The sequence below is a fragment of the Fringilla coelebs genome (assembly GCF_963513975.1).
Source record: "Fringilla coelebs genome assembly, chromosome: 6".
NCBI classification, from domain to species: Eukaryota; Metazoa; Chordata; class Aves; order Passeriformes; family Fringillidae; genus Fringilla; species Fringilla coelebs.
In genome coordinates, this window is record NC_140034.1 from 36,200,906 (window position 1) to 36,226,845 (window position 25,940).

Below are 25,940 nucleotides of genomic sequence, written 5' to 3' on the forward strand. Positions count from 1 at the left end.
GCAGTTTATGGTAGTGAAGAGACCTAAGGCAGATGCCTTTCAAATAGCTTAATCTCTTCATTCACTATTTTAATGCATTGATTGTGGAAGAAGAAAGTGCTGGATTACTTAGTCCTGTTTCTAACATTGCTCTTTTCTTTTGCTATACAACTCTTCTCTCTACTGGCTTCTCTTCACAGTGCAAAATGTTTATGTAATCCACAAATAGATTGTTAGGGGAGAAAAGATCACAGATGGCATTATCCCACAACTAGAAATGGTAGCAGCAGCTAGAGTAAGCTTCAAACTGAGAAAATACTTTGTGAGACAACTCAGAACTCCTTAGGAAAAGCACAGAAGGAAGCAGAAATGAGACCTGATGTTTTAGCCACACTAACACAGAATTTTGCAACCAGAAGTATAGATTCAAAGTAGTAAGATAAAAAGTAGTGAAGTTCAGTTTTAGTACTGGACTCTGGTCTGGGTAGAGTGATGATAAGAGTGCTGTATGTGTAATGAACCCTATTCTCTGCAAGATAGCCAGGAGGAACCAAGAAGCAAGGCTCCAGCAAAGAGAAGTGAGAAAAAGATGATTCCATTAAATCTGCAAAATTTGTGTGAAGCAGAGGAGGATGGCTCTATAAATCCAGTAAACAAGGAGATAACACAGGAACAACTGCCTGATAAGGCCAAGGAAGAAGTCTTCTTGACTTTTCTGCTAACCTTTAGTCATTAGAATAGTAAAATATAATCCCATCAGCCACTTTCTCCTAGAGCATGGATGGCAAAAAGAGTAGTGTGCCTTTAAATGAAGGCAAGAAAATGTATAGCCAATGACTGCAGGGGGGGCGCTGCTGTTCCAGGGGTTGGGATATATAAAACTGGTACTGGCACTGCCCATGTGCTGGCTCTGTCACCTGCTCTGCACACACAGGAAATGCACCTCTCAACTCTCTGTCCATCGGCTTCCTGCACAGCTGGTGAGAGAACCCATAGCAGTCTTGGTGACACAGCCACGGAGCTGCATGGTGCTGCTCTCCCGGCAGCAGTCAGTCAGATGGGACAGGTCTTCAGTGTGCACTGACACCTTGATCAGGGACCCCAAAGAAACCTCTCCAGTGCTGGGGTGCTGCAATGCCCCAGAGAGGTGTTTGGGGAAGCAAAAGGGGGTTGTGTGTCAGCTTTCCTGGACCCCCAGAATTTTCTAGATTGCTAAGTGCAATTTTGTTCCTCTTCTTAAAAAAAAAGAAAATCAGCCTCCCCACAAGCCATGCATGAATGCTCAGTATGGGGGCTTAATCAGTCAGTGGGTTCAAGTGTGTGCAGTGCAGAGACTATTGGAGAGGCCAGCCTAAGGGTAAAAGGGTTGGGTAACATATTTAACAATGGGAGTAAGTCAAAATATATGAAGTACATTCTTGCCACTTCTTGTTCTCTCTAATCACATAAAAGCAATTTAATTGTGAAATTTTATTATCAATTTTTCAGTATTGTATCTCACAAATAAATTTTGCACCATCTCCGATTTTTTAACAGTTTTGTAAAGCAAACTTTTGTAGCAATAAATTACATTCTTTATTCTCTTAACGGTGTATTTAATTAATGTAAATGAGTGCTCTTTCTTTTTCCTATTACATTGAAAACATTACATTATTAGTATTACATTACTATTTTCCTATATAATTGAGGAACAGAAATTAAGGAAAAGGAAAACTGTTGCCTGATCGAAATAACAAAAGTCCTTGTTGTAGTGAATATTTTCTTCAATTTATTTTCCTGTGTTCTTCTACAGTCACTGCTGGTTTTTTCTAAAGGGACCATAAATAAATTAGCCCTCTTTTTTCTGGATAAGCCATAAATAAGTTATTATAAAATTACCTAAAGTATTTTAAATGTTCCACTCACAGCTGGTCTTTTGTGAAGCAACACAGTGTTCTTTACAGATCAAGGCACCTCAGCTTTCTTGGCTCTGGATCATTGCATTCTTCATTATTGTAACTAACTGTTCTATAATTTCTGAACTTCGAAAAAAATTAAAACAAAGAAACTAGTTTTCTTAGGTCACTCTTTGGTGCATTTGGCTGAGAGCCAGAAACACAGCTAAAACCCAGAAAAACAGAAATTACAGACTTTATAGATATCAAACCATAGTATTCCTACAGCCTCTCCCATCCTGAGGATATTGTCTCCGTTCTTTGCTTTGAAGCTGAAAACCCAAGCACCACTGAGAATTCAGTGTCCTTTCACCAGTCATGGGTGGGAGGAGTGGCAGCCTTAGTAGTGGAAAATAAAACTCCTTCCTTCCAGAGAGTGAGCCTGTTAGTTAGCCAGCACTCCCAGGGCAAGAGCTATAGGCTACAGCTCAGGTAAACATGAACACAAATACATACACACACCTTGCAGCCTATAATCTGCTTGTATACAGTATTATGAACTGAAAACATGTATGGGCATAAACTCTGACGGTGAAGGCCACTACAGCACCTTTGCAATCACTATTACTTCATAAAGACTAGTCTTGTAAAAACACATGTCAACCCTGAAATAAAAATCAAAGAATCACAAATCCAGAAGCTCAACAAGTCCTATGCTCATATTTTGCAGCATTGTAAAAATCAATAATTAATTAGAAGTATTTTTCTATTCACAGTAGTAAAAGGCAAACATTTCCATTTGTGATCCATATGGACATATCTATCTCAGTATCACTAAAAAAACCTCATTGATGAGATTATTCCACAGTTGACTGTATTGATGTATAATACATAACTGTATTATATAACATGTATGATACAGTATGGTGTATAATACAAGGAAAGTGTGTATAACATATTGTACATTTACTATTTAATTCAGTTCTGCAGCAGTGCAGGTGCAGCTTTGGGTGTTACCACCTAATGGTTGGGGTGTATGGAATTCCAGCATCACAAAATGATGAGGTGGTACCTTGAAAGTTTTTAAGACAGAATTTGGAGTACTTATACTTCAGGAGCTTTGACAGTTTTTTATCTCTATTATGTAAGTTCTGAGCTCTGATGATTTCAGTGTCCAGGTTTTATAAATGAGAGCTGCGGTCAGTACCACCAGCCATGTTCTCATTGGGGACAGGAAGAAGGCCAAGGTGCCGTATGTTCGCTGCAGGAAATAGCAGGAATAGACCTGCCAGGCCAGGAGCAGAGCCATTGCCAGGTGAACCAGCACAGCCACGAGGCGTCGGGCGTGACACACGTGGGAACGGAAGCTGTGGCCCTGGCATCGCAGCAGCAGGCACCAGCACAGATAGGCCATCAATGGCAGGTTGAAAAACATCATCTGAAAGGAAGAGCAAAGAAAAATAAGACAATAAGCAAGCGAAGGGTTCTGGGTAACATCTATGAAGGCTTAAAAACATATGCACAGATAAAGCTGTCCCATTCTAAGGGCTGAGTACAATTCCCAGAGATGGAATCTCAGAATGCACCTCCACGACTCTGCAGCTGATAGAGCTGGGTCTGCCTGTGCCTGAGTCCCAGGCCAAGCATTCCTGCCCATTCCCTTGCACTAAGAGGCACTAACACGCATCTGACAGTTCCTGGAACTGATTCAGGGAGCCAGACGTGGCAAAAAATTACCATGGCAAAACCAACATGGTCTGTATGTCAGTTTAACTCTGACCCAGCCCACTGCAGTGCCACACTGCTACAACGGAGACACCATGAAGAAGGAGGCAATGCTGGTTTGATCCTCTAATCTTAAATAACCAGGAATGACTCTTTGTCTTTCAGATTAATGGGGAAACCACTCCTGGGAAAACTGGACTCATGTGTGCTTAGAGAGTGACACCTACTGATCTGAAGGGTTATTAACACTGCAAAGGCTGCCCTGGCCACTCAGGTTTTTGCTTAATTACATTGTGTGACCCAAGAGCAAAACCAGAAAATTTACTGAAAATTTAGAGCTATAAATCTGTAGAGATGGCCTCTAATCCAGACATCCAGGGAGTCCGAAACAACATTTTATTAGAGAAAAAGAGAAGTTTGTGAAAATAATGCACAACCTCCTTCCTTTCTTTAAATCTGCAGAAAGGTAAGAAAGACCAGTTATAGTCAGGCATGGTCACTAATCTCTCTACTTCCAAGACTCCTTACTTTAAATCCATTTTAAAATAGATGGAAAAAAGTCCCTGCAGAAAAAAGTGCTGGTTTTTAGCCTTTATTTTGTATATACTCACCTGTAAAATCCCAACCACAAATGTCATACTGCCCTGTAAGAAGGAACCACCAACAAACACTCCGAAAGAAAAACAGGCCCCCATCTGGCCATCTATCAGTTCACCTACAAACCATGGTCCTGCAAGAGAGGAAACCAAACATCATCATCAGGAAACAGAACAGAGACACAGCCCTTTCCCACAGGGCCCTTTGTACCCTGAGACTTCCCTATTGCTTGTCCAGAGTAATCAGCCTCATGTTTTCATATTCAGCAAACAGCAGTCTGGTGTGAAAATACCACAGTATGACAGGGGGCTGTGCCATGCAATGAAAATACTTTTGGATTAGTCTCTGTGACAATTTTCAACACCACACATAGTATCTTCCTTATGAGAGAAGTGAAAAGGGTAGCTATTTCCTGGAATTACAGTAAGATATATGAAAAATGTGGTCACAAACAATTCCAGCCAGGCTCAGCATAGAAATCAAAATAGGCAGGCTGCCCTGTGTTATGCATACTACACAGACTAACAAGAAAATAATTATTTCAGTAACATGTTATCAGAAGAGAATAAACTCAGATTGTTAGCTCTGATGCTAACAATCAAAAAGTGAAAACCAAAGTGAATTTAAAAATACTCACTTTGCTTTCAGAGTAATTTAACAATCTAATTAATTCAGGGCTTTTAAGTTAGGCTCTTACAAATAAATCTTTAGTCTCCTTGGACATTAACTTTTAAAGTTCCACATAGATTTTGTAACTTAAGTAGATTTTCCCCCTTCTCCAATATGTTAGAATTCTTAATTTTCATCAGGATCGAATGTGTAATTTCAAAATACCAATTTATGTCCTTCAGTACTCTAGGCTACTTACCCAGAATGGTGTATAAATTCAGAACCAGAATTGAGTAATAGAAGGTGTTTGTTTTACTGAAGACATGAAGAGAATATGAAGTCAGAGTAAGTAATCCCGGCTTTCCTAAACAGAGACAACATTTAAGAAAAATATGCTTAATTCAGTTTGCAACACCTCCCCAGATATATATGTATGTATAATACTGGTCTTTCTGAAACAAATCTGCACATTATTTACTCATTCTTTTAAATAAGGAATATGAAAATAATACTTGGTACGTCTACAGAAAAATGCAGAGGAATGCATTACTATTACTGTGATAACTGAAAGTAAAGAACCAATAAATATAACAATCTAAATCAAAAACAGCAGAGGAACCTGCCATTCTAAAGGAATACACTTACTGTATGTAAATAATACTGAACGACCATTCTATACCCAGAAAATGAAGTTAGCTAGAATGAAAAACATGGAGAAAGTATGTATTAAATTAAAAGTAAGAGAATCAAAACAGTAACTCTGCAAACCCAGAAAGGTGGGTCAGCATGGACTAGATTTGTTGGATTTCCTTTGATTAAATCTACTTTAATGAGATCTGATAGCAACTCAAAATTAAGGCTCGGCATTAAAATGACATTATTCTGACAAGTGTGTGGTATTAGCAGAAAAAAGCAGTAGTAGCTTTCTAACTGAAGCAGACAATTCACAGATCAAGAGAAGCTTCCTAAAAGGTTAGCTTGTACACTTACACCTATTATTCTCACAAAGAATCCCGAGAAGGCAAGCTTGATCTTTGGAAATCAACAGCTCTAACTTTGTTCATTAAGTTGTCAAACATTTATCATGGTCCACATGGACCTAGCTGACCACAGAGTCAGCTTTTTTAAAATTTAGCTGCTGAGTTCCATAAAGGCAACTGAAAATTTGATTCTTTTCTATGTAAGCAGTTGCTGTAGTTACCTCAGGATGCTACACAATTAGGAGTATAAAGGAAGGTACAAACACTGACATGAATAGGAAGGGAGGTGGCTTCCAGAAAAATCTCATTAATAAGGTGTGGTTCAAATGATTGTTTAAAGGATAAATGCCATGAGCTTAATAGTAATAATTTTAATTTACTAGATGTATCACAAACAAAGTATAAAGTTATGACAGAAACGGCCTTAATATTATTTTGAGAAAGACCCAATTCTGTTCATGTTCTTTGCAAAAGTTAACAAATACTGTCTTTGCAAAAGGAAATCTGTTTCTCCACTCAGGCGAGAGAGAATTCTGTGACAACTGTAGTGAAACAAACACACATACAGAACAAATACAAAACAAAACATTCCCTATGTATTGGATTCTTCAGTGAGAAAATTAAAATGAAACCCTGGACGTCAATCAACTTAATTTTTGTTTAAACAAAGATACCTGCTCAAGTTTCTAGTTTACTTTATTTGATATATTGGAGGTTTTCCAGGTTCCCTTAAAAGTGAAACAGCAGCTTCTGAGAAACCAATCAAACCCCACAGAAGCAGATGTAAAATGCATATGGTGACTAACAGCACAGTTACTTACATATTGTTAGCACACAGGTCAACAGTAAAAAGTTTAGGGGAAAACAGAACTACTAAAAACCACAGGTGAAGATCAGTTGATACCTTTGAGTGCTGGCTTTTGGAGGTGTCGGAAAACAACAAGCAAGGTAATCTGAATCAGCACAGTCAGTCCAAAGAGCAGTCGAGCCTGAAAAGACAGTTTTGACTATAAGCCAGCCCTAGAATAATTGCAGCCTTGGAGCATGCCCTACAGTCGCCGATAGAATGGTACTAAGATTCTCTTTGAAACACATATTCAAAGCTTGTTGGTGTCATTAAACTGAAGAGTAAAAAAGGAAACTTAAGAATTTCTAAGTTCTAGGATTTGCATTGTACTGACTTGAATTCTGCTCAACGTCTGAAAGCAATAGACCCGAATCTTTAAGAAACAGTTTGTAAACACATCCATTGAAAAAGTGTAGTTACACTTCCAAGTGTAACTACATTGTCTAAGCACTGTTCTGAGGAGAAATGGAGTTCAAGACATGGTGTAGAATGTGTGACTGATTAACAAACCTAAGATAATAACTTTGAGCCAATTATGATGAGAACTACAGTCGTGGACTTTCTTATGTAATTCTAGAAGTGCACCTAGACTACTAAGACATGACATCCTCCTTTGCATGTACTGAGCTGTAACACATGTGGATATGACCTGGAACGTACTAAGTCGATGGGGATTTTGCCCTCCAGTTCAGCTAGTTATAATGTCAGCAGCTGACAGTGAGAATATTTGCAGCACTCTTTCCAGAAAACATATTGCAACAGTTCACAGTGAATTTCTCTTCAGTCTAATGTTTCCTTTTTCTGCTATCTCCAGTAGCTCTTTTTCAATTTCTTGCTTGCACAAAATGTGTGTACACTTATGTCCAAAAATGGATAATTTGGACTAAATCCAGGACGTCAACTTTTTTTATAAACCATTGTTGGACATTTGTGGTTGAAGTGTGCAACTTGAGAAACTTTAAGTGTTTTGGAATTCCAAAAGAGTCATATCTGGAAAAAGTAAACTGCATTCAAGTCTACGAATTCCTTCAGGAATTACGAAAATGCCTACTGCAGATTGGAAAACCAATATGGAGTAACAGCTGTTTTGCTGAAAGTACTTACTAGAACATAGTGGTCAGTGAGAAGAATAACAGATGGCCAAAAGTCAAATCTAAGAGATAGGTTTTCTTCCATACCAAATAAATGGCCCCGTGTGCCAATTCTTCCTGAAGCATCCTAGATTGACATAAGATGAGAGCAATTACATAGCAGTGGTACAAAAAACTGTTAAGTTCCTAATTATCATTGCAGCTTTTCTAGAAAGATATAATTGATGTATGCTTCTCTGGCACGCTGCTGTATTAAATTCTACCTACAAAGGGTTACTTAAAGTCAATTCTGCAGTTTCAAGTAAATTAGTGGTTATAAAATCATAATCTGCAAGTGCTACATATGAAGAAGGGCCTGTCAACGATTCAGCAATTTAGGGAAGACTGTGACTGTTTACTGCCCCTCCCCACAATTGTTTTCTGAAAGTTCAATTCTAGGTAATAGTAAAATATTTTCAAATTTTGTTGTGCTTCATTTCTGGCGTATTGCCATAAACCCATATACATAAACAAACATTTGTTTATTGTTTATTGTCATTTATTCAACAGTTTGAGCACAGTGTTCCATATATGGCCTGGTAAGCACTCAGTAGAGCAGGACAGTGATTTGTCTTCGCTGGTGATGCCCTTGTGGATGCAACCCAGCATCCAGTAGATTTTCTCTTCTGCACCAGCACACTGTTCATTCATACTGAGCTTGTGGTCCACCAGGACACTCAAGTCCCTTTTCACAGACCTGCTCCCCAACCAGGCAGATCACAGCCTGTGCTGCACTCCTGGATTATGTTTTCCCAGGTGCAAGTCCTTACACTTTTCCTTTATGAACTTCATCATATTCTTCTTGGCCCAAAATTTCCCCTTGGTAATCTGTGTTGGCTCTTCCCAGTCATGTACTTCATCTGACTTGAGAAAGCCCCCCACAAGGATTTATTTCCTAATTTTCCCAGGGACTGAAATAAGACTAAGGGGCCTATAATTTCCTGGGTCCTCCCTTAAGCCCTCCTTATAGACAAGAGAGTCATTAGCCTTCTGCCAGTCTTCTGGGATGCCCCATGATCTCCACAACTTCTCCAAGACTATGGAGAGTGGCCTCACAAAGATGTCAACCAGGTCTCTCAACACTCTGGAGTGGAAACTGTCACGGGCCATTGATCTGTAGGATCAAGCTCCTGTGCCAGGTCTCACTCCAACTCTTCTTTCATTGACAGTGGGTCTCTGTTTGCATCAATCAACCTTGATCCTTGTTTCCAAAACCTGAGGCTCAACACTGCTAGTACAGACAGAGGTGAAGAAAGTGTTGAGAACCTCTGCCTTGTCAGAGCAGTTGGTGACTAATTCACTTCTGCTGTTTAACAACTGGCCAGTATTTTCCTTCTGTTTCTGCTTGTTTATACACCTTTAGAACCCTTTATTGTAATTTTTGACATCTCTGGCCAATTTCAATTCAAGTTTGCACTTTTGTCATGTCTTATTTTACTTCTTATGAAAAATAATATTTCTTTCTTTATTCCAGTTACTTTATGAATATTTTGGTGCTTAGCAGTCAATATTTACTCCTTTATTAAATCCTTTGGGTTTTGCAATCAGACAAATATGAAAGTAAGTTTGTTATCATGTATTTTGTTCCTAGTTATGTGAGGCAGGATGGTGATAGAGAAGCCATGACAAGAAAAAAAAATTATTATAAAGAATGCCAACAGGTACCTTACCTGGACAGTCACATCTATGTGATGGAACCCTTCACTGTAGTTTTGTGGGCTCCACTTCAGCACATAGAGAGGTCCAGATACCTGATGTGCATTCCCCAGGTGAACTCCATCTATGTAGACTTTGACAGAGATAATGACAGAAGGAGAGAATGCCAGAATTCTAAGGAGTAAATAAAGAGCAAAAGAAACAGATTTGTTACTGGACTTGCAGGTATATCATTACTTCCTTAACAAAAAGTCCCTAAAGGTTAGGCTGCATTGTAGTAAAGAGTTAAAAAGATTTAGAAATTATAACAGTGAAATATCTGTAGGCTAATGGTAACATGGTAGGTTTTTCCTACAGTTAAAGAAAAAGTAGTTCTGTATGGTACTACACAAAAGAACAGGATAGAAAACTGGCTGTGGAACAGACAAAAAGGTGGCGCAGAAGTTGTAAGGCCTTGGCAGAAATAATTTTAGAACTCTTGCTTGCTAACACAAGTGGGATGCATCCTCCAGCACACATAGACACATAACCAAACACTTGTAGATGGTTTCATAAAAATTGCCAGGCTCTCTCTCTCTAAAGTCCTTTGTTGTTGGGAGTGGGGCTTTTTCCCTCCTTTTTTTTCCCTCTTTTTTTTTTTTTGCTAGTCAGAATACAACCTCTCAGAGTTTGTCACTGCATTTAGGACAAATGGAGTGGAATGCAAGACTGATATTACTGATCTCAGATACCAACAAATGTATTGTCACTTGGCAGTGGGGTTATATTCATAGAAACAGTGATACTAATACAGACTCAAAATATTGCACATGCAATTCCTTTCATTTCTGGTAATATGAATGGCATTACAGAGCATGTTTTAGCCAAATGAACGTGTTTCATACAGTTATGGTGAATAATTCTACCAGTTCATACATTTCATATAATCATAAGAATGTTCAGATAAGGTTCTGAATAGGAAACTGGTAAGTAATTAGGACATCTAGTAGGATACTGCTCGCTAACTAAAAAGTATGACAAACTTCTTTTTATTGTAACCCTGTGTATGCAGTGTTTCAAGCAGATTAGTCTTACAGTAAATATAAAATGCTGAAAAGGGCCTAAAAATCTGAAATATAAACGTAAAAATTAAATGGATAAGGTAAAAATGGAAAGATGGATAGATTTAAAATGAATATGAAAATTGGCAGATGCTTCTCATGTTTTAGTATATTAAGGATGTAGAATTGAAAAGACAAAGCTAAGAAGTCTGAAGTGAATAGAGAAAAGATATAGAAAAATACACAGACAAAATCCTGAAATTAGCAGAGTTGATGTGAACATGTGAGATAAATAACACAGATTATATAATAATCCATGCATACTGATTACATATGAATCTACTTTAATTATATATTAATTGATCAGCTTTGGTTACATAAAGTTCATTTGACCTCAGGGGAAATAACTCCATAAATAAAACAAACATGAATTACTACTACCCAACCTTTTTCTCACAGATATGATACAAAGCAAGCTCTCAGGAACAATCTCCCAGAGAAAAGTGAATTCTGAGAACAGTAGACACACATTTAAAAAAAAGGTTTTGTGTGTGTATATATATACAAATATAATTAAATATTGTGAAGTCAAGACATTACAGGGTACCTGATATGAGTGGAATAAAGAATTCTGACTAGTGGTTCATGAGTAGAACTGCTGTAAAGGAAGGATTTGGGATTGGTGATGAGAACTACAGGCCACTCTCCAAAGTTAAGATCTGCAAAGCTGAGGAGGTCATGATCAAATGCGAGGATCCTGTATCTGTAATGAAAGGAAAAAACTATTGTTAATACAAACTGCTTTGTGAACAGCTGATTTCCATGCTTCTTAAGTTCCTAAAGAACCTGGCTTTATTTTCCAATTATTCTCTTCTGTAGTTGATCTTATATTTTTCAACTCTGCTACATTAACTGTACAGTTGCTTACCTCTGATGAGGTTAATTTTTATTATAAATCATGGAAGAAGTACTCAAAGTTCCAAGTGTGAAGATCTATGGAATTTTGCACATGAATCAGGCCGATGAACATTACATTAAAGAACTCAAATATAATGTACATTTCCACAGTGTCAGTGTAGGTACTCTAGTTCAGGACAATGACCCCAGTGTGCTCTTCCCCTGTATTCATACCAGTACCTTTCTTTGGATTACTGCAGAATAAAAGCTAATATACTACTATAGCACATAGCATCAGACACTTTTTGATATGCAAGTAAGGTGGACGTTTCTTAGGTGGACTATTTCTGTGTCAAGAATTCTAACAGCTACTGCAGAGCATGTGTATTTTGAAGTAGTGATGCTGAATTTTACTACAATTTATTTGTCTACATTTGAATACTAAACAAACTATCTGGATTCACATTTAGATGTTCCCTTTATAGTTTTTAAATATCAAGAATTAATTTTAAAAATTTAATTTATTAGCACACTGTTGATATGGGGGAAAATCCCAAACATACATACACACAAGACCTTTTTTTCAAAAGCACTAATCATAATAACCAGTCAGGCTGATCTCAAATTGTTTCAAATGCACCACACAGCATAAAAGGGAATCACAGTACAGCAAGGTAGGTTACATATAATAATTTGCTCATATGGGCTTTTCTTACCTCCTATTATCCATCCAGTCTCCCAATTCAAGTTCCAGAGTGCCACCACGGTGTTGACTGTGCAAGACTGGCATCAGCCCACCCATTGTATGGAGATGTCCACATAAATAGGCTGTGGCAGAACTAATAAGAATTGTGATTATTTGGATGGGAAGGAAATACCACTGCAGAAAACCTGGAAAGTGAGAGATGAGCATGTGAAGACAGGCAAGAAATGTACTTCATGCTGAAAACACAGAGGGTAAGAAGATCTTACCTCATTAGCTTTCGTATTCCAGGGGATGGGGAGATGATGGTTGAGGTGGGGTAGTGGCCAAACCAGATAGTATGGTTGCTGTGTAGACTTTCTGTTGCCATCAAAGACAGCTCTGCCATTTGATTCTGAAACAGGCAGGTGACAAATTCATTTACCTAAATACATGTCTCACATGCATTATAACTTAAAAATGTAAACACTCTTACAGATGAACACAAATCTTTCAAACAATTTTTCTATATTTAAAAAACCCCAAACCTCCAAATAAACCACTACCGAAATAAAACAGCCAGCAAAATGGAATGCAAAGACTTATACAATACCATGTTTAAAATCCCAAAAAAGTTATAGGGTCTCTTAGGGCCTGGGCTGAGTGTGGCATCCACGCAGATGAATGAATAGTTCCCAAAAGAGGTAGTGTGGATGTAATGGAAAGAGCCATCTTTACGCCAGGCAGAGTATTTCCTAAGAAAATAAGATGGAAATACTGCTGTTAGGAAAGCTTGTAGCCATGACAAACATACATTGCTTTCTCTCTTTCCATTGACAACAGCTAATTTCACTATTTCTGATTTACAAAACTGAAGTGCTTTTGATACTTTATGCTAGATGGGAATTGTCCATACATGCCACGGGCAAAGACATGACATTTCAACTAACAGTACCATCTAAATTGCTCTATTAAGGATTAAATTCTGTAACTAAAATGATTGTGAGTTAATCTGAGAATCACTAAAATTCATTAAGTTAGGTTGGTTTTTCTAAAAAAAAATTCTTTTGGGGTTTTGGAGTGGGCATTTTGTGTACATTTGGGGTTTTTAAAGTTGTTTTAGTTCTGTTTTACTCCCTGCATGATTTGTGGAAGCTAAAACATTCCTGAATTCAGATGATGAGTATAATTTGAGCACAGCCATCCAGAAATCAGTTCATGTCCCTGTTCCTCCACCAATCAGAACAATAAAATTGCCAGAAAGGTTGACCTGAATAGAATACAGGCCAATATATTAAGACCAAGTTTTCAATACTTCTAATGCTATAAAAATCCTTTAAAAATATTTTTTTAAGTTAGCATTATCTTTATGAACATCATCAACTTCAATAAAATTTCTTCATTTAGTCCCACTTTGAGTATGTGTAACAGTTGATTGATCCTCTGCTAATGTTGTGAACATACAATAGGAACCTATGTTTTTGTGTAAAAATATTGTATTTCAATACAACCCATTGCCCTCTTTAATTTTAATGCATAATGAACACCAGAATGTGGTGTTGAATAACTGTTCTTGCTAGCTTCTATTTTTATTTCTGCAAACAATTTTTATAATTTTATTATTTTAAAATATATTAATATTTTTATATATTGAAAATACAACTCCCTTTCACTCTTCCATCTTCTCTCTCCTAGAGTGTGACTGAAAATTTTGTAGACATTGGAAGTATTTATTTATTTAGCACACTCAATTACAAAACATAGAAAGGTAAGAGATAAGAAATCTGCACAGAGAATTCTCTATTTTCTCAATCAGTTCTGCTCTACTAACTGACAATGAAAAAAAAAAAGGGAATAACAGATGTGATCCTGGGCTATAGGAAAGTCAGTGATAAAGCACCTATGTGATAACTTGTTTAGTGAATTTGACCTCGAATATAGCTGCATCTGTATGGTAAATAAAAGTACCTGTAATAATTCTGAACGCTATCCAGGCGTGGAATGTTGAATGAATCTGTAAGGGAGTAAAAAAGGAAATAAGGAAACTTGCAGATCACATTGATCATTGGACCCTGTATCTAACTAGGTGTAATGTTGAGATAAAGCAGTCTCAGCAGGTGCTGAAGAGCTACTTTTTAAAAAATGCATGATTGACAAGCAGACTAACTGTGCAGAGGAAACATTATATACTCAGTGCAGTTAAATGGCAATAGTTTTCTCATTCAAGTTTCAATTCAAAGATAAAGGCATTGTGGGAATATAAATTGTCATTTAGCAGCCAAAAACGAAACCTGTCTCCATTTTGACCACAGAACTTTTCAAGAGCTTTTTTGGACTGGGTGCATGCTCTGTAAGTAAGACTTAACTCTTTCATGGAAAATAAAGTAGTCATAACATCTCATCTAGAGAATAGTGTGTGTAGAACAGACATCAGCTTGGGGAGGTCTGTGCTGCAACAGCTCCACTTCTGCATTAATGCTGCTAACAGAAGCCTAATAGGAAAATGAGTATATATGACAAAGCATGCACTTTTTCCCCCGCAGGGCAGCTTCCTGTACAGACTGTTGACACAGCCTACATGACTGTCAGCTTGTGTTTAAATGTTTACAGTGTGGCAACAGCTGATGGATCTAAACTCTCGTAACTCCCTTCTATTCAAAAGAAACCAGATTTCCTTTAGCTGCTGGACATGTGACACCTGTTAAACTTTAACCTGTAAGGGGAAGTCTATGAAAAGTAAATTGAAACCATTTCTTCAGTATGGTAAGATTCCAGTTCGCCCCTACGTTAAATAATGTGGTATATAAAATAATGATGTGGAAACTAACATCTGAAGTCATGTTCTACCACTTGTCAGGTAAAAGACTCTTACTTCTCTGGTACTAAAACTCACTCCAGTAAGAGCTTGTAAACAAAGTGTGTCCTCAGTAGACATGTGGATGGCAAGGCCTCCTCCTGATTCATGAATACTAACACACTAGTGAGTACTAACACTTTACCTCTATATTCTGTGATCTGCAATCACAGGAAAGACAGAAATGTTTCATTTTCTTCTTACCATGATTCCCTTTGATGTCTATCCACTTGGTTTTTTCCATGACCCTTGATCTCTTCAGGATGGACTGGTAAGTTTTCCACTCATCTTCTACCTGCTCAGATCCCAGTTTATCTCTTGTCTTAGCATCTGTCAGATCACCTGAGAGCGTACAAAGGTGAGCTATAACTAGAGGCCTACACAGCTTATACAAATACTGTAACTAGACAAGCATGCCATCCCTGCCTGTAAGTCTAAGTGGCTGCAGGCCTGGGTGCAATCTGCATATTTCTGTATCTGGTCCACATGATCAGGGTAAACACCTTCTAATGCAGATGCAGCAGCCTCATCAGACATCTATTGACCACATCACTGCAGCACTTTCACTAATTAGGTAAGCAACTCTCTGTAGAAACAAAACTCCAGGTCTAGCCTTAAGATTCTAAAGCCTTGCATACAGTAACAGCTCCAAGTCTTTTCGATTTTCTTGTCAAAACTTAAACTACTTCAATAGCAAGCTGTCAAATGAAGTGGCAAGGCTTATTTCACCTCTCTTGGTATGACATGTTCAAGTGGAAACCAGCAATAAAATCTTACATTAATTCACAGGTGAATTTCATACAAATAAGCAGGGATTGTTCTGAGAGAGGAACTGTATCCTAATGGCTAATCCCAGACATTGCTTACTTCTGTAATTTCAAACACAAAGAATGTACAATCATGACCAGGACAAGAGGGAAGGTGGCTGCTACCAAGGGCTAAGATGCAGCAACACCTATTGGGAAAACAATAGCTATTTTGTGTGATTGTGTCTGTTACATATAGAACACACTAAACTCACTGAAGAAACTGAACGCTGAAGAAAAGAATAATTCCCTTGTTGAGAAGTTATTCTTTTCAGCTTCTAGCAATCTCCCTTCAGTTGCAATTCAATTTCTATTGATTAAGATATGTTTAAAGTTCTCTCTTGACATCCTAGAATTTTGCCTATTTGCTGCTCCTTTGACAGTACACTCAACAGGAAATTCACACTTTTCAATTGCTTACCTGTTGCTAGAACAAGTGCTGGCTGAATTACATCAATTGCTTCAGAACAGAATTTTTCAAAGTCAGGCGCTCGTTTGGGATCCCGAAATTTGCTGATATGAATATCTGACACCTGCAAAAGAGAAGAGTGAAACACTGGCCCAAGTAGAGGGTTATTGCTACCCAGGCTGTTCTGCAAAGCAAGTATATATAAGAATGCAACATAAGAGCAGTCACAGTGATTCCTGTCAGTGTAAGGGATACAGGGAGAAACAGAAGTTCTCTGGGGGAGAAGGAAAGCAGAACAAGCAAATGATATTGCAACTCTAACCGCTAAAATCACATCAAGAAAATTTCCTTAAAACTAAGAGCATACAAAATATGAGGAAATACTTAGGTATCCACAGTAAATTGTGATGACTGCAAGTGGCCTGTTGCCTTTCAAATTCTGGGAGTTTCTGTGCAATACAGTGGTTTTGCTGCAAGTAAGAATACAAAGTAGCTCTGCAAAGCAATAGGTTAAAGCTACCTAGAACTTGAAATGTACTGAAAATTTATTTTGTACCTGGTGTGACATTTCCAGTAGCTGAGTGGAAGGATTTTTAACATTCTATCCAAGCATTTTAATGGATCAAACAAGTGTGTTTATATCCCATTCCATGTGCCTTCAAGGCAAAGATCGCCTAAGAAATTATGATATGACTTGTATGTAACTGTAAAAGATGCTGGTTCATTTCTGAATCAATCAAAGCCCTCACATCAGAAGAGCAGTTTAGGCAGAATAAGAAAGGTAATATTTTTCTATTTTTTTACATTGTGGCTTTTCAGTACTGTACAAAAAAAACCCCCAAAAACCCCTTGTGTGAATGGCTTCAACTCCACTTTCCATTCTACTTCAGTCAATTAATTTATTAATTGTCCTTCTTGGTTTGAACAAATGATGTTTGATGCTCAAAAAGTAGTAAGCAAATAGTCATCTGACAATATCACTTGGAAAGTAAAATATTAACTTTTACATTCAGTTTAATAAACCTGTTCTTGTAGAGCTTGTAGTTTTTGAAAAATCCAGATAAAATATCCTGGAGAAAAATTATTTACTTCTACTTATTCAGTCATCTGTATACGAAGAAAATATTACCTGAATACAGTTTTTTAATTCTGCTTAGGAAAACTCCCCATTCAGAATGACACGGAATTTTTGCCTAGATCAGAATTGCATGCTAAAAAAGGCAAACCCTTTTAGATATAATTTTATCTTCACTTTCATTGATGCATTCAAACTAGTGTGAGGCAAAGAGCACAGCAAAACTACCTCGATACATCAAAACTCATTTAATCACTGACAAAGATAAAACTTGTTTTGCTTCTTTTCAGCCTGTGGATTTGCAATTAATTTATCTCAGCAATCAAACAGATGAAATCAAAACTTCTACAGTTTTCATTCTTGAGAAAAAACAGTCTTACAAAAAGCCTTACTCATGCTCTTCCAGTAACTACAGCAAATGTAGATTTCCAACCTTACAGCAGCGAGTGGTTTGGAAGCCTAATTTCCTACAATGACCTTCCCACTTTTCTTCCCCATGAGTTTCAGATTTTTAAAAGGGTTCACTTTGTAATTTCTAAGAGTTACAGTGTCCTGGAACTTCTGAGAGCTGGGACTAAGTTTCTTTCATCACTAACAGCCATGACATATGAAGATCTCAGAAGTGGAACATCTTCCTTTTTTTTTTTTTTGTGTTTTTAATTTTAAATTTATTTCAGATGATCTCCCAATAAAAAGACAGTGGGCAAGATAAAAAGCTTGAAATGCTCTTATTTACTTTCCAAAATGTAGGTGAAAGCCCATTTACTGCTCTTTCCCTTCCCTCTGACTAACGTGGATACTTGGCCTCTCATTGCATCATAGGCAGTTACTTTCATTAAAATGAGTTGGAAGAGATTTAGGGGTGAGGAGAAATCACCGTCAGCATTCCTTATCTAGCAAAGATGTGGTTCAGGAGAGGAACGTGTTATTGAGGGAGAATTACAAGGTCTAGAGCAAAAGTAGAATGCTTTCAGCTGACAAACGGGAGAAATAATTATATGCTTATCAAGTACTGAACTAGAGTGTCTCTTTGGCAGTGGCTAAGAAAGGAAATTCTGCTACAATAAAGATGGATGAGCCATTAATAGAAGATTAAAGTAGAAAGACTGTGATTTAGTTCCTTTAAGAAGAGAGTCCTGCGTATGGGAAGAAAAACAAGGCAGGAACTGCTGGGGGCAGAACTGACCATTTTGAGCTCTGTTCAGTGACCTAGGCTAGACCTATGGAATCACCAGGGAGCCTGAAGCCTGGTTCCCATAACATCATCAGGCACAAGGCTGGATTTGATGCTCGATTAGTTTCCAAGTTAGGTCAATGATAAAGCAGCTGTTAAAGGGCACGTCTGAAAGAGAACATAACCACTTGAAAATAAAGCCAAGTCTCAAATTAGCTGTGCTGTGACCTATCCTTGGGAGAACTCCCCTTGAAGTGACACAACCAGAGAAAACACAGCAAGAGAAACGTGGGCCTGTGCATGCTGCTTGTCAGTATAGCTCTGCAGCTGCTATATGCTGCTGTATCTGACCCTTCACACAAGACAGCAGCTCAGGACAGGGGCTTTCCTTAAATTATTTCAAGCATATCTCTTGATACTTGTACTCTGCAGTAAAAATAAGCCTTAAGTCACTTAAGGAAAAATTATTGAAAAAAAATTACACCACCAATTAGAGAGAACCAAAGGACCAAATATATGCCAGCTTGTCCACTAAGAGCACTGCCTGCAGCTAATAAAGTCAGGCAAAGTGTTCTTGAGATTGAGAATGAAAACAAAACAGTAGAAGCAGCTATTTGTTAGAAGGAAATGCACAGCAATCCCTGAGACATGTCAGCCACAGATTAACTATGAATACATAAACATCTTTGTGGCTAGTTCTACACTAAGTGCTTTGGGAATGCTCTGGGGAGAAGAGTCAGAAGAGGCCACAGAAGTCCTAAGACATGACAGTTTGCTTCCAGGACTATGCCAGGTCAACCTCGATTTTATGTTTAACCTGGAAACAAAGCTGTGTACATTCAACCTTCTGAATACTGGCACTGTACCTTCTACTGCTATACATCAGTAAAGCTATTCTCTCAGCCACACAGCTTTTCTGAGGTTTTGGATGGGGAAAGGGACAGGCAGAGCCTGCACTTCTCCCCAGGATATTAGATAATATCACATCAGGTAATGATGCAATATATAGGGTAGTGTAATAATTAGGTGATTTTTAATTACCCGCTTCCACTACACACATCTGTGCGATAAGGAAACTTCTCTGTGCGACCATCGAGGAGCCGCTCTGGCAGTCGCTCACACCAGCTGGGACCGAGGCCCCTTCACAGCTACACCCCTCACACTCACAGTCAGACCAGGTTGCCTTGCCAGCTCAGCCCCAGGTTTCCCATAGCAGGGTCTCAGACTTCGGGATCATTAAAATAATTTAATCTTGGTGCAGTAATTAACAAAATAACAGTGTGACTTGGGTACCTCTGAGAAGGTGCCCCAAAGAAAGGAATCCCCGAGCTTTTATACCCTCACAGTCTGAGAGCAGGCAAGTCTGGGGGTCATGGGCTCCTGCCGTCTCTGAGTGTCCGGTCCCCAGGCCGGGCCACAGATCCCCGGGCCGTGTGCCCTTCGCTGTGCAAAGGGTTTGGCAGGTCCCGGCCTTTCCCCTCAGGCTCCCGCCCCCCAGAGCTCAGGCTGCAGCTCGCCCTGCAGCTGCACATCGAGCTGCCGCCACTGAACATATTCTTCAACGCGACCTTTCGGACAGCCTGGCCAAACGCCTGTAACCCGGGCTTGGCTGTGCGCCTCCGCCGTGCCCGCGGCTCGGCCGCCCCTCGGCCGCCCGGCCCCGCTCACCTGCACGACCCAGAGCAGGCTGGCGGCGGCCGCCCCGGGCGCGGGCTGCGGGGCCCAGCGGCGGCGCTGCCCCGGGGCCGGTGGCGCTCCCGGCGGCCCGTACCAGTCCAGCAGCAGCGCCACGGCCGCCGCCGCCAGCAGCCCCGCCGCCAGCCCCAGCATCCTGCACCGCGCCGCCACCGCGCTCGCCCCGGGCGAGCCCTGCGCCGCCAGCCCCGGCACTTCCGCGTCCACCTCTCCGGCGGCCGGGCCGCCCCGCGCTCGGCCGCGCTTGGCTCGGAGGACCGATGCCAGCGGGGCCGGGGGTGGGCGCTCCCCTTGTGCTGGAGGTTTTATCCGGCGAGGCCGGGGAATCCCGGCTCTCCCCCCCGCTGCCTGGGCCCTGAGCGCTCCCGCTTTCCCCTCCAGCCGCAGGGGTGCCTGGAAATGCCTAGGTCAAAGCAGAACGAAACCCAGGCGTACGAAGAGATCCGTATCTCATCCTGCTTCCTTACAAATACAGCACGTAACTTTCGCTTTTTCTCCTGACGGTATTATAATTCTACCTGCTCGGAAATCTAGGCAGTTGACCTCTTTTGCTCCTGACAGAAGTCTTTTTATGGTATTTTGAATATTTTTTTATATATATGTACACACACCATTTTAAACCTTTCTATAGCAACTGCACAGTTTCATAATTGCTATGTTATTCTTTGCTCTCAACCGAGTTTACTAAGTGCTGTCCATTTACTGTAGAGATTTTTTCCTCCCATCTTAAGTATGAGTTTAGGTGAAAAAGCTTCTGTCACTTCACATCACTCTTTGTTATTGAACATAATATTCTCAACTTCAGGTATTAGAAGTTTCTAATTCAGTATTGTTCAATTGTAATTATATTTTCTCATATAATTTGTCATGGGACAAATATTTAATTTTTAGCATTGATAATGATTAGCATTTCTTGATCAAGAAAAAACATTTTTCAGATCAATTAGACTGCATTAATATAAGACACGTCTTTTTAGATGTTCTTCATAATTTAGTTACTCTTTTGCAGGACTTCATGTATGTTTGGTTTGGTTTTTTTCAGCTGCCTTTCATCTTGCTTGTGTACTCCTTCCTCCAAAAAAACACCCTGAAGAAATGTTTCTAAATAAACATCAATCAGCAGTCCTGGTAATCTTCAGGAGTAATCTTGAAAACTGGGGTTTGCTCACTGTCTTCCATTTATTTTAGCTTCACCATTTTATTTTAGCTCTAGCAAGGCTGTCAAGCATTTTGCCTGTATTAAAATTGATCTGAATTAGTGTTTTGCTCTTCTTCTTTCCTTTATTACTGTAGTATCCATGGAGATCTTGGTGTTTTGTGCTATTTCTGCCTGGGCAATAGTGCCAACTTGTTTTTTTAAAAGGTTTGCTAACACTTTCTTTGCTGTCTCTCAGCGCATGTAGGTTCCATTTTTTTTTAATAATAATTTAAAAAAATACATCTAGCAGTAAGTCTTGTTCAATTAAAGCAATTTATTTACATTAGCATAACTTCTAAAAGTCGCACAGTAAAGCAAACCCACACTGATAGTTAGCTAAAAGAGGTGGCCAGGCGAGCTGCTTGCCTTGCGGCTCGGGGGGCTGCAGGGAGCCCTCCTGCTGCCTGACTGGGTTTGTTGCTGTCCTGGAATTCTGCCTTGCTTCTCTTGCTTGACTACCTTGGAAGCTGGATTATACAATCGCTAGTGTTGATGCCAAAACAGGTGGAGGACTCCAGTAATTACAGTCCAAACTTGGTTGTTGCAAACAACACTTCTGGTTAGCGGGCAGCTGTGCTACTGAAAAGAACTGGGTACAGATCAGCAATACAGACAGAACAAGATGAAATTGTTAATTGTCTCATGGCAAAATTCACTTTGTATTTTTTACACGTCATACTTAAACCTGTCTCAGTGATGGTGATTTTAAGTGACAGATTTCAGTAATATAAAAAAGTCTGCAGGACTTCTTAATATGAAGAAGACTGGTAGCTATGGCAGAGGAACTACATTCAGGTGTTCTGAAGACATAAGAACTTTGAGAGTACCTGTGTCTGTGTGCAGTGCATAACAATTATTGAATGTACCTGGAAAGGTTACCTGTAAACTTTATCCCATCCATACTGATAACTGAAGAAAGTCGAAAAGCTGCTTGCAGGCTTGAAACAGGAAGACTACAGTGGGAGGAGGCAGTCTTCCCTATATCCAAGATATCAGGCATTCGATATGGACCTCAAGATCCAATGTTATGGCTATTTGTCTATTTCCTCAGCTTTAGGAGGGTGCAAACACAGGGAATTGTGCAACTGGACTGCAGCAATCTGGAAAACTTCCAGCAATGCATAGGCTGTGTTTGTCACGCATCAATCAAGATCCTAATGCCCTAATCTGCCAAATCTGCTAAGCGCCCAGAACAGTTATGATATGCTGTTGGAAGGAGGTGTGGAGGAAGAATTTTGATCTTGGAGATCTTTTGGTCTTTAGGCATTTGCTTAAAGCTACTGTTGCCTCCTGCACCAAATTAATAAAATTTTCCCTTTGCTTAGCCCATATGGGAGCCACACGGAAGTGGTGTGACTTTGCACCTGTGTAGATGAAATTACTTGTGCTAATATCTTGCTAGCAATAAGACGAGGGGATATAGTCCCCTGCACCACGGGAGGTTTACATTAAACATTAGGAAGAATTTTTTCACCGAAACAGTGATTAAACATTGGAATGGGCTGCCCAGGGAGGTGGAGTCAGTGTCTAAGGAAAGATTGGACGTGACACCCAGTGCGATGGGCTGTATGATGAGGTGGTGTTCGGTCGTAACTTGGACTCGATGATCTCAGAGGTCTTTTCCAACCTAATTGATTCCGTGATTCCGTGACTCCGTGATGCAGGGCGAAGTGAACACCCAGACGGTGCAGTTTAAGTGCCTGCCCAGGCACTCCATCCGCGTAGCTCAGCGCCCAGCACCCACAGGAGCTTCGCGTGGCGGCCGTTCGAGAGGCCCCGGGCCGGGCCTTGCTGCGGCCTCCCGCAGGGGGCGCTGCCCCCTGCGCACGGCGGCGGCTGCGCGCGGGGCGGGCCCTGGGCTGCGGGCGCAGCGCCCGGTGACGGCGGCGGCTCCTTCCGGGCCGTGACGGCGCCGCCGGCCGCGTCCCTCGCTCTCAAAATGGCGGACGGAGGCGACAGAGGTCCCGCGGCGGGAGCGGCGGGCGGCCGGGCCCCCGCGCAGGCCCCGGAGCGAGCTACGGTGAGGCTGCAGACCGGTGCCGCGCCGCGGTTCCCTTTGCCCGCCCTCGGGCGCAGCCCGTGCCCTCCCCGCGCTGCCGCCCCGCCGCTCGGCCGAGCAGGGCTGGCTCTCCGCGGCGGCTGAGTGGCGCCGTGGAGGGCCGGGACGCGCCGCTCTGCACCCGCCGTAGCCAGCGGGAGGCGGCGGCTCCAGCCGGGACGCGGCCTGGGCGCTGGGGCCGGAGCGGGCGGCCCGGTCCCGGTGCCCCCGTGCCGGCGGCGGACGCGGCTGCGCGCCCGCTCCCGGCGGCCTGCGCTGGCTGCGGCTCCGGGGCTCGCCGCCTCTGCCCCGGGAGCGGGGAGCCGGCCCTGCCCCAGGCCCGGCGAGCCGCTGTCAGGGGCCCACGAGGGCGCCGTTTGTCTCAGCTCCCCGCAGCATCTCTCAGCCCCTGTCCTGGGTCTTCAGTTGCACTTAATGACGGAATGGCATGAGATCAAACTTAGGAAAGCTTCAGAGACTGTCCTTTAAACATTGTAGTGTATATGCTCATTTTAACCTTAGTCCTTTAGCTTCTTAATTAAAGGTGACTCCGCTGTGGAACAAAAAAGGCTGAATAACAAATTACTGTTCTGCAGAGTGTGTGGAGCAGCAAATAGTATAGTTTAGAAAGAACATAGGAACAAGTTGTTTGTTGAACAGAAATATTGTTTCTTTTTTCATTCTGCAAAATAATTATCTATGGATTTAGTATTTTGTTATTGAACACAATTTGGTGTTGACCCTGTCTAGTGGTAGCATGTAAGTGCCTTCTGTGGTTTCCTCCACAAACTTGTGTAGTGATTGCTATATTTGAAACACTTTATTAGGAGGAGTTTAAAACCCAAAGGCTGACAACTTAAGAAGGGAAGGCAGATGGATGTGTATGAGGCACTTTACATTTTATGTTCTATTTTCTGTAACAGTCTGCACACATGGTATAGTTTTGAAATTGTTGACTGCTGGCGTTTAAAAGTTGGGTGCTGGCAAGCTTGTAGAATAGCTACTTTTTACATGATGCTACACACCACCAATAAAAGTAGAAAGCTGTTTACTTGTGGAACTTGTCTTGCATGTGGCAGCACTAAGCCAGCAACCATTATTCCTTGTACCCTTCTCAGAATTTTAAGTATCTGCAAATCATTAGAACTGGCCCTTTAGTCACAGACTTCATTCTTAAGTGCTTTATATTTCTGTAACTGAAACAGTGCTATGTGTGGATTTATTATTTTTTTTTTAATCAGGAACAAATTGATTTTAAGCTGGGAAAAATGTGATTTGATTGCATAGTGTCAAAAATTGCAGCCCAAGACAGGCGATTTCTTAAGCTTGTGAGCTGTGCCTGAAGTCAGTGGTACTGAGGGTAGTAGAGGCAATCAGCAGCAAAGCAGTGCAATCAACTTTTCATTAATTGGGGACATCAGAGGCTGAGTTAGCCTAAGCAATCCATACAGCTGGTAATAGTGGTATTGTAAAAAACTAGGAGAGAGTTGTTGAAGAGATCCTTAGCTGCTCAAAGGTGATGCTGGTGCACTAACCTGTCTTAATTTTTATGTGATTTCGACCAATTGAAAGTGTCTGGACCAGAATTATCATTATTCCAAGGAAGGTACTTGGCCATCCAGACCATGTTGCCTGCCATACATCCAAGCAAGCTACAGGGATTTTGACTGGGAACAGGGGTTGAGATAGGTATGTTATAAAAAGGGAGAAGAAGAGCCTGAGACAGGTTGTGTCTGACAGCATTTGTGATGTCAGATAGCAAACCTGGCTATAGTGATGCTAGAGACAGCTGTAATCTGGAAGCAGTACCCTCAGTTTATTGCTGTCCTAAAGATGGTACTAAGTTGGATATCCTTCCTGACTTGTGCTTTCACTGTGCAGAACTGTTTTGAAAGTCACTGTGGTGCTGGAATTGGAAAGTTGTGTGGAGTGGAAAGAACTGGTTAAATAGGGTGAGCTTTGGCCTCACTGACCTTGTCAAATCTGTCTCAATGTCTGAGCAGTCAGACAAACTCTGGCTCCTCTGTTCGTCTCTGGCTTTGGGTGCCATTGGCTGTAGTGCAGCACCACGTCTGGCTGTAAGCCTTCCCAGAGTGCCGGGTGCATGATGCAGGATTACCTGAATGATCCTGCAGGAGCCAGTCTGATTTTGGAATGGATGGTGATGACTCAGGTAATAAGCTCTTCTGCACCCAGCCTGAGTCAGTGGTGTCTTCTCTGCATTTATCTCCAGCACTTCAGGCTGGGTGACTGTGGTTGAAAATACTTCACTTGGTGTTTCACTGCATTAGTTGGAAGTCAGGTCCTGTCTGGGCTTCTACTTCTCCATAGTGGCTGTATTGCTTTCTGAGCTGCCGTGGAGGAGAATGGGCTGAATTTAATGCTGATTAAGTAGTAAACCTTGTCTACCAAACTTGGGCTTACTTTCTTTCCTTTCCCAACAGCATCCACAGTTTGGATGGCTGATGGGCTGGACTTGGCTTGTCCAGTAGTTGGCTAGCAGGCATTGCTGGTGGCCTGACAAAAGCCTGCTTTGCAAGCTGGATCCTGCCCTTGGTTGGTTGTCCATTTGTATTCTAAACAAATTCTGGTTTGACTCCTGTCTGCTCTTGTGTCTGCTACTTGGCCTTGATATTAAGGTATTTGACAGATTTTAAATTTACACTAAATCTTCA

At 40.8% G+C, this 25,940-nt stretch overlaps 2 protein-coding genes across 3 annotated transcripts in view; one reads left to right on the forward strand and one right to left on the reverse strand.

The window, feature by feature from the left end:
• Window positions 1-97: 97 nt before the first annotated feature.
• TMEM62 (transmembrane protein 62) lies at window positions 98-20,398 on the reverse strand. Its single transcript, XM_084208372.1, has 14 exons — window positions 20,003-20,398; window positions 16,098-16,209; window positions 15,075-15,212; window positions 13,985-14,030; window positions 12,630-12,771; window positions 12,307-12,431; window positions 12,051-12,173; window positions 11,045-11,200; window positions 9,412-9,571; window positions 7,716-7,829; window positions 6,669-6,753; window positions 5,044-5,148; window positions 4,190-4,308; window positions 98-3,291 (listed from the first exon to the last, which is right to left on the reverse strand). Exons 1-14 carry the CDS (start codon window positions 20,162-20,164, stop codon window positions 2,965-2,967), a joined length of 1,914 nt encoding a protein of 637 aa, XP_084064498.1. The 5' UTR covers window positions 20,165-20,398; the 3' UTR covers window positions 98-2,964.
• Window positions 20,399-23,090: 2,692 nt separating this feature from the next.
• Window positions 23,091-25,940, forward strand: part of UBR1 (ubiquitin protein ligase E3 component n-recognin 1) — a 60,180-nt gene continuing 57,330 nt past the window's right edge. The window contains exon 1 of one of the 2 annotated variants that reach the window (XM_084207031.1): window positions 23,091-23,247. In XM_084207031.1, the coding sequence (XP_084063157.1) occupies window positions 23,167-23,247 (81 nt within the window). In that variant the 5' untranslated portion in view covers window positions 23,091-23,166. The remainder of the gene's footprint in view (window positions 23,248-25,940) is intronic. The other variant, XM_084207030.1, reaches the window with a different exon arrangement.

Bases quoted from the DNA above. Each gene is read 5' to 3' on its own strand.
- TMEM62 (XM_084208372.1), bottom strand. From the start codon at position 20,164: ATGCTGGGGCTGGCGGCGGGGCTGCTGGCGGCGGCGGCCGTGGCGCTG. The intron at 16,210-20,002 runs GTGAGCGGGGCC...TCTCTTTTGCAG, and splicing joins GCCTGCTCTGGGTCGTGCAG to GTGTCAGATATTCATATCAG. The intron at 3,292-4,189 runs GTGAGTATATAC...TCTTCCTTTCAG, and splicing joins TTGTGGTTGGGATTTTACAG to ATGATGTTTTTCAACCTGCC.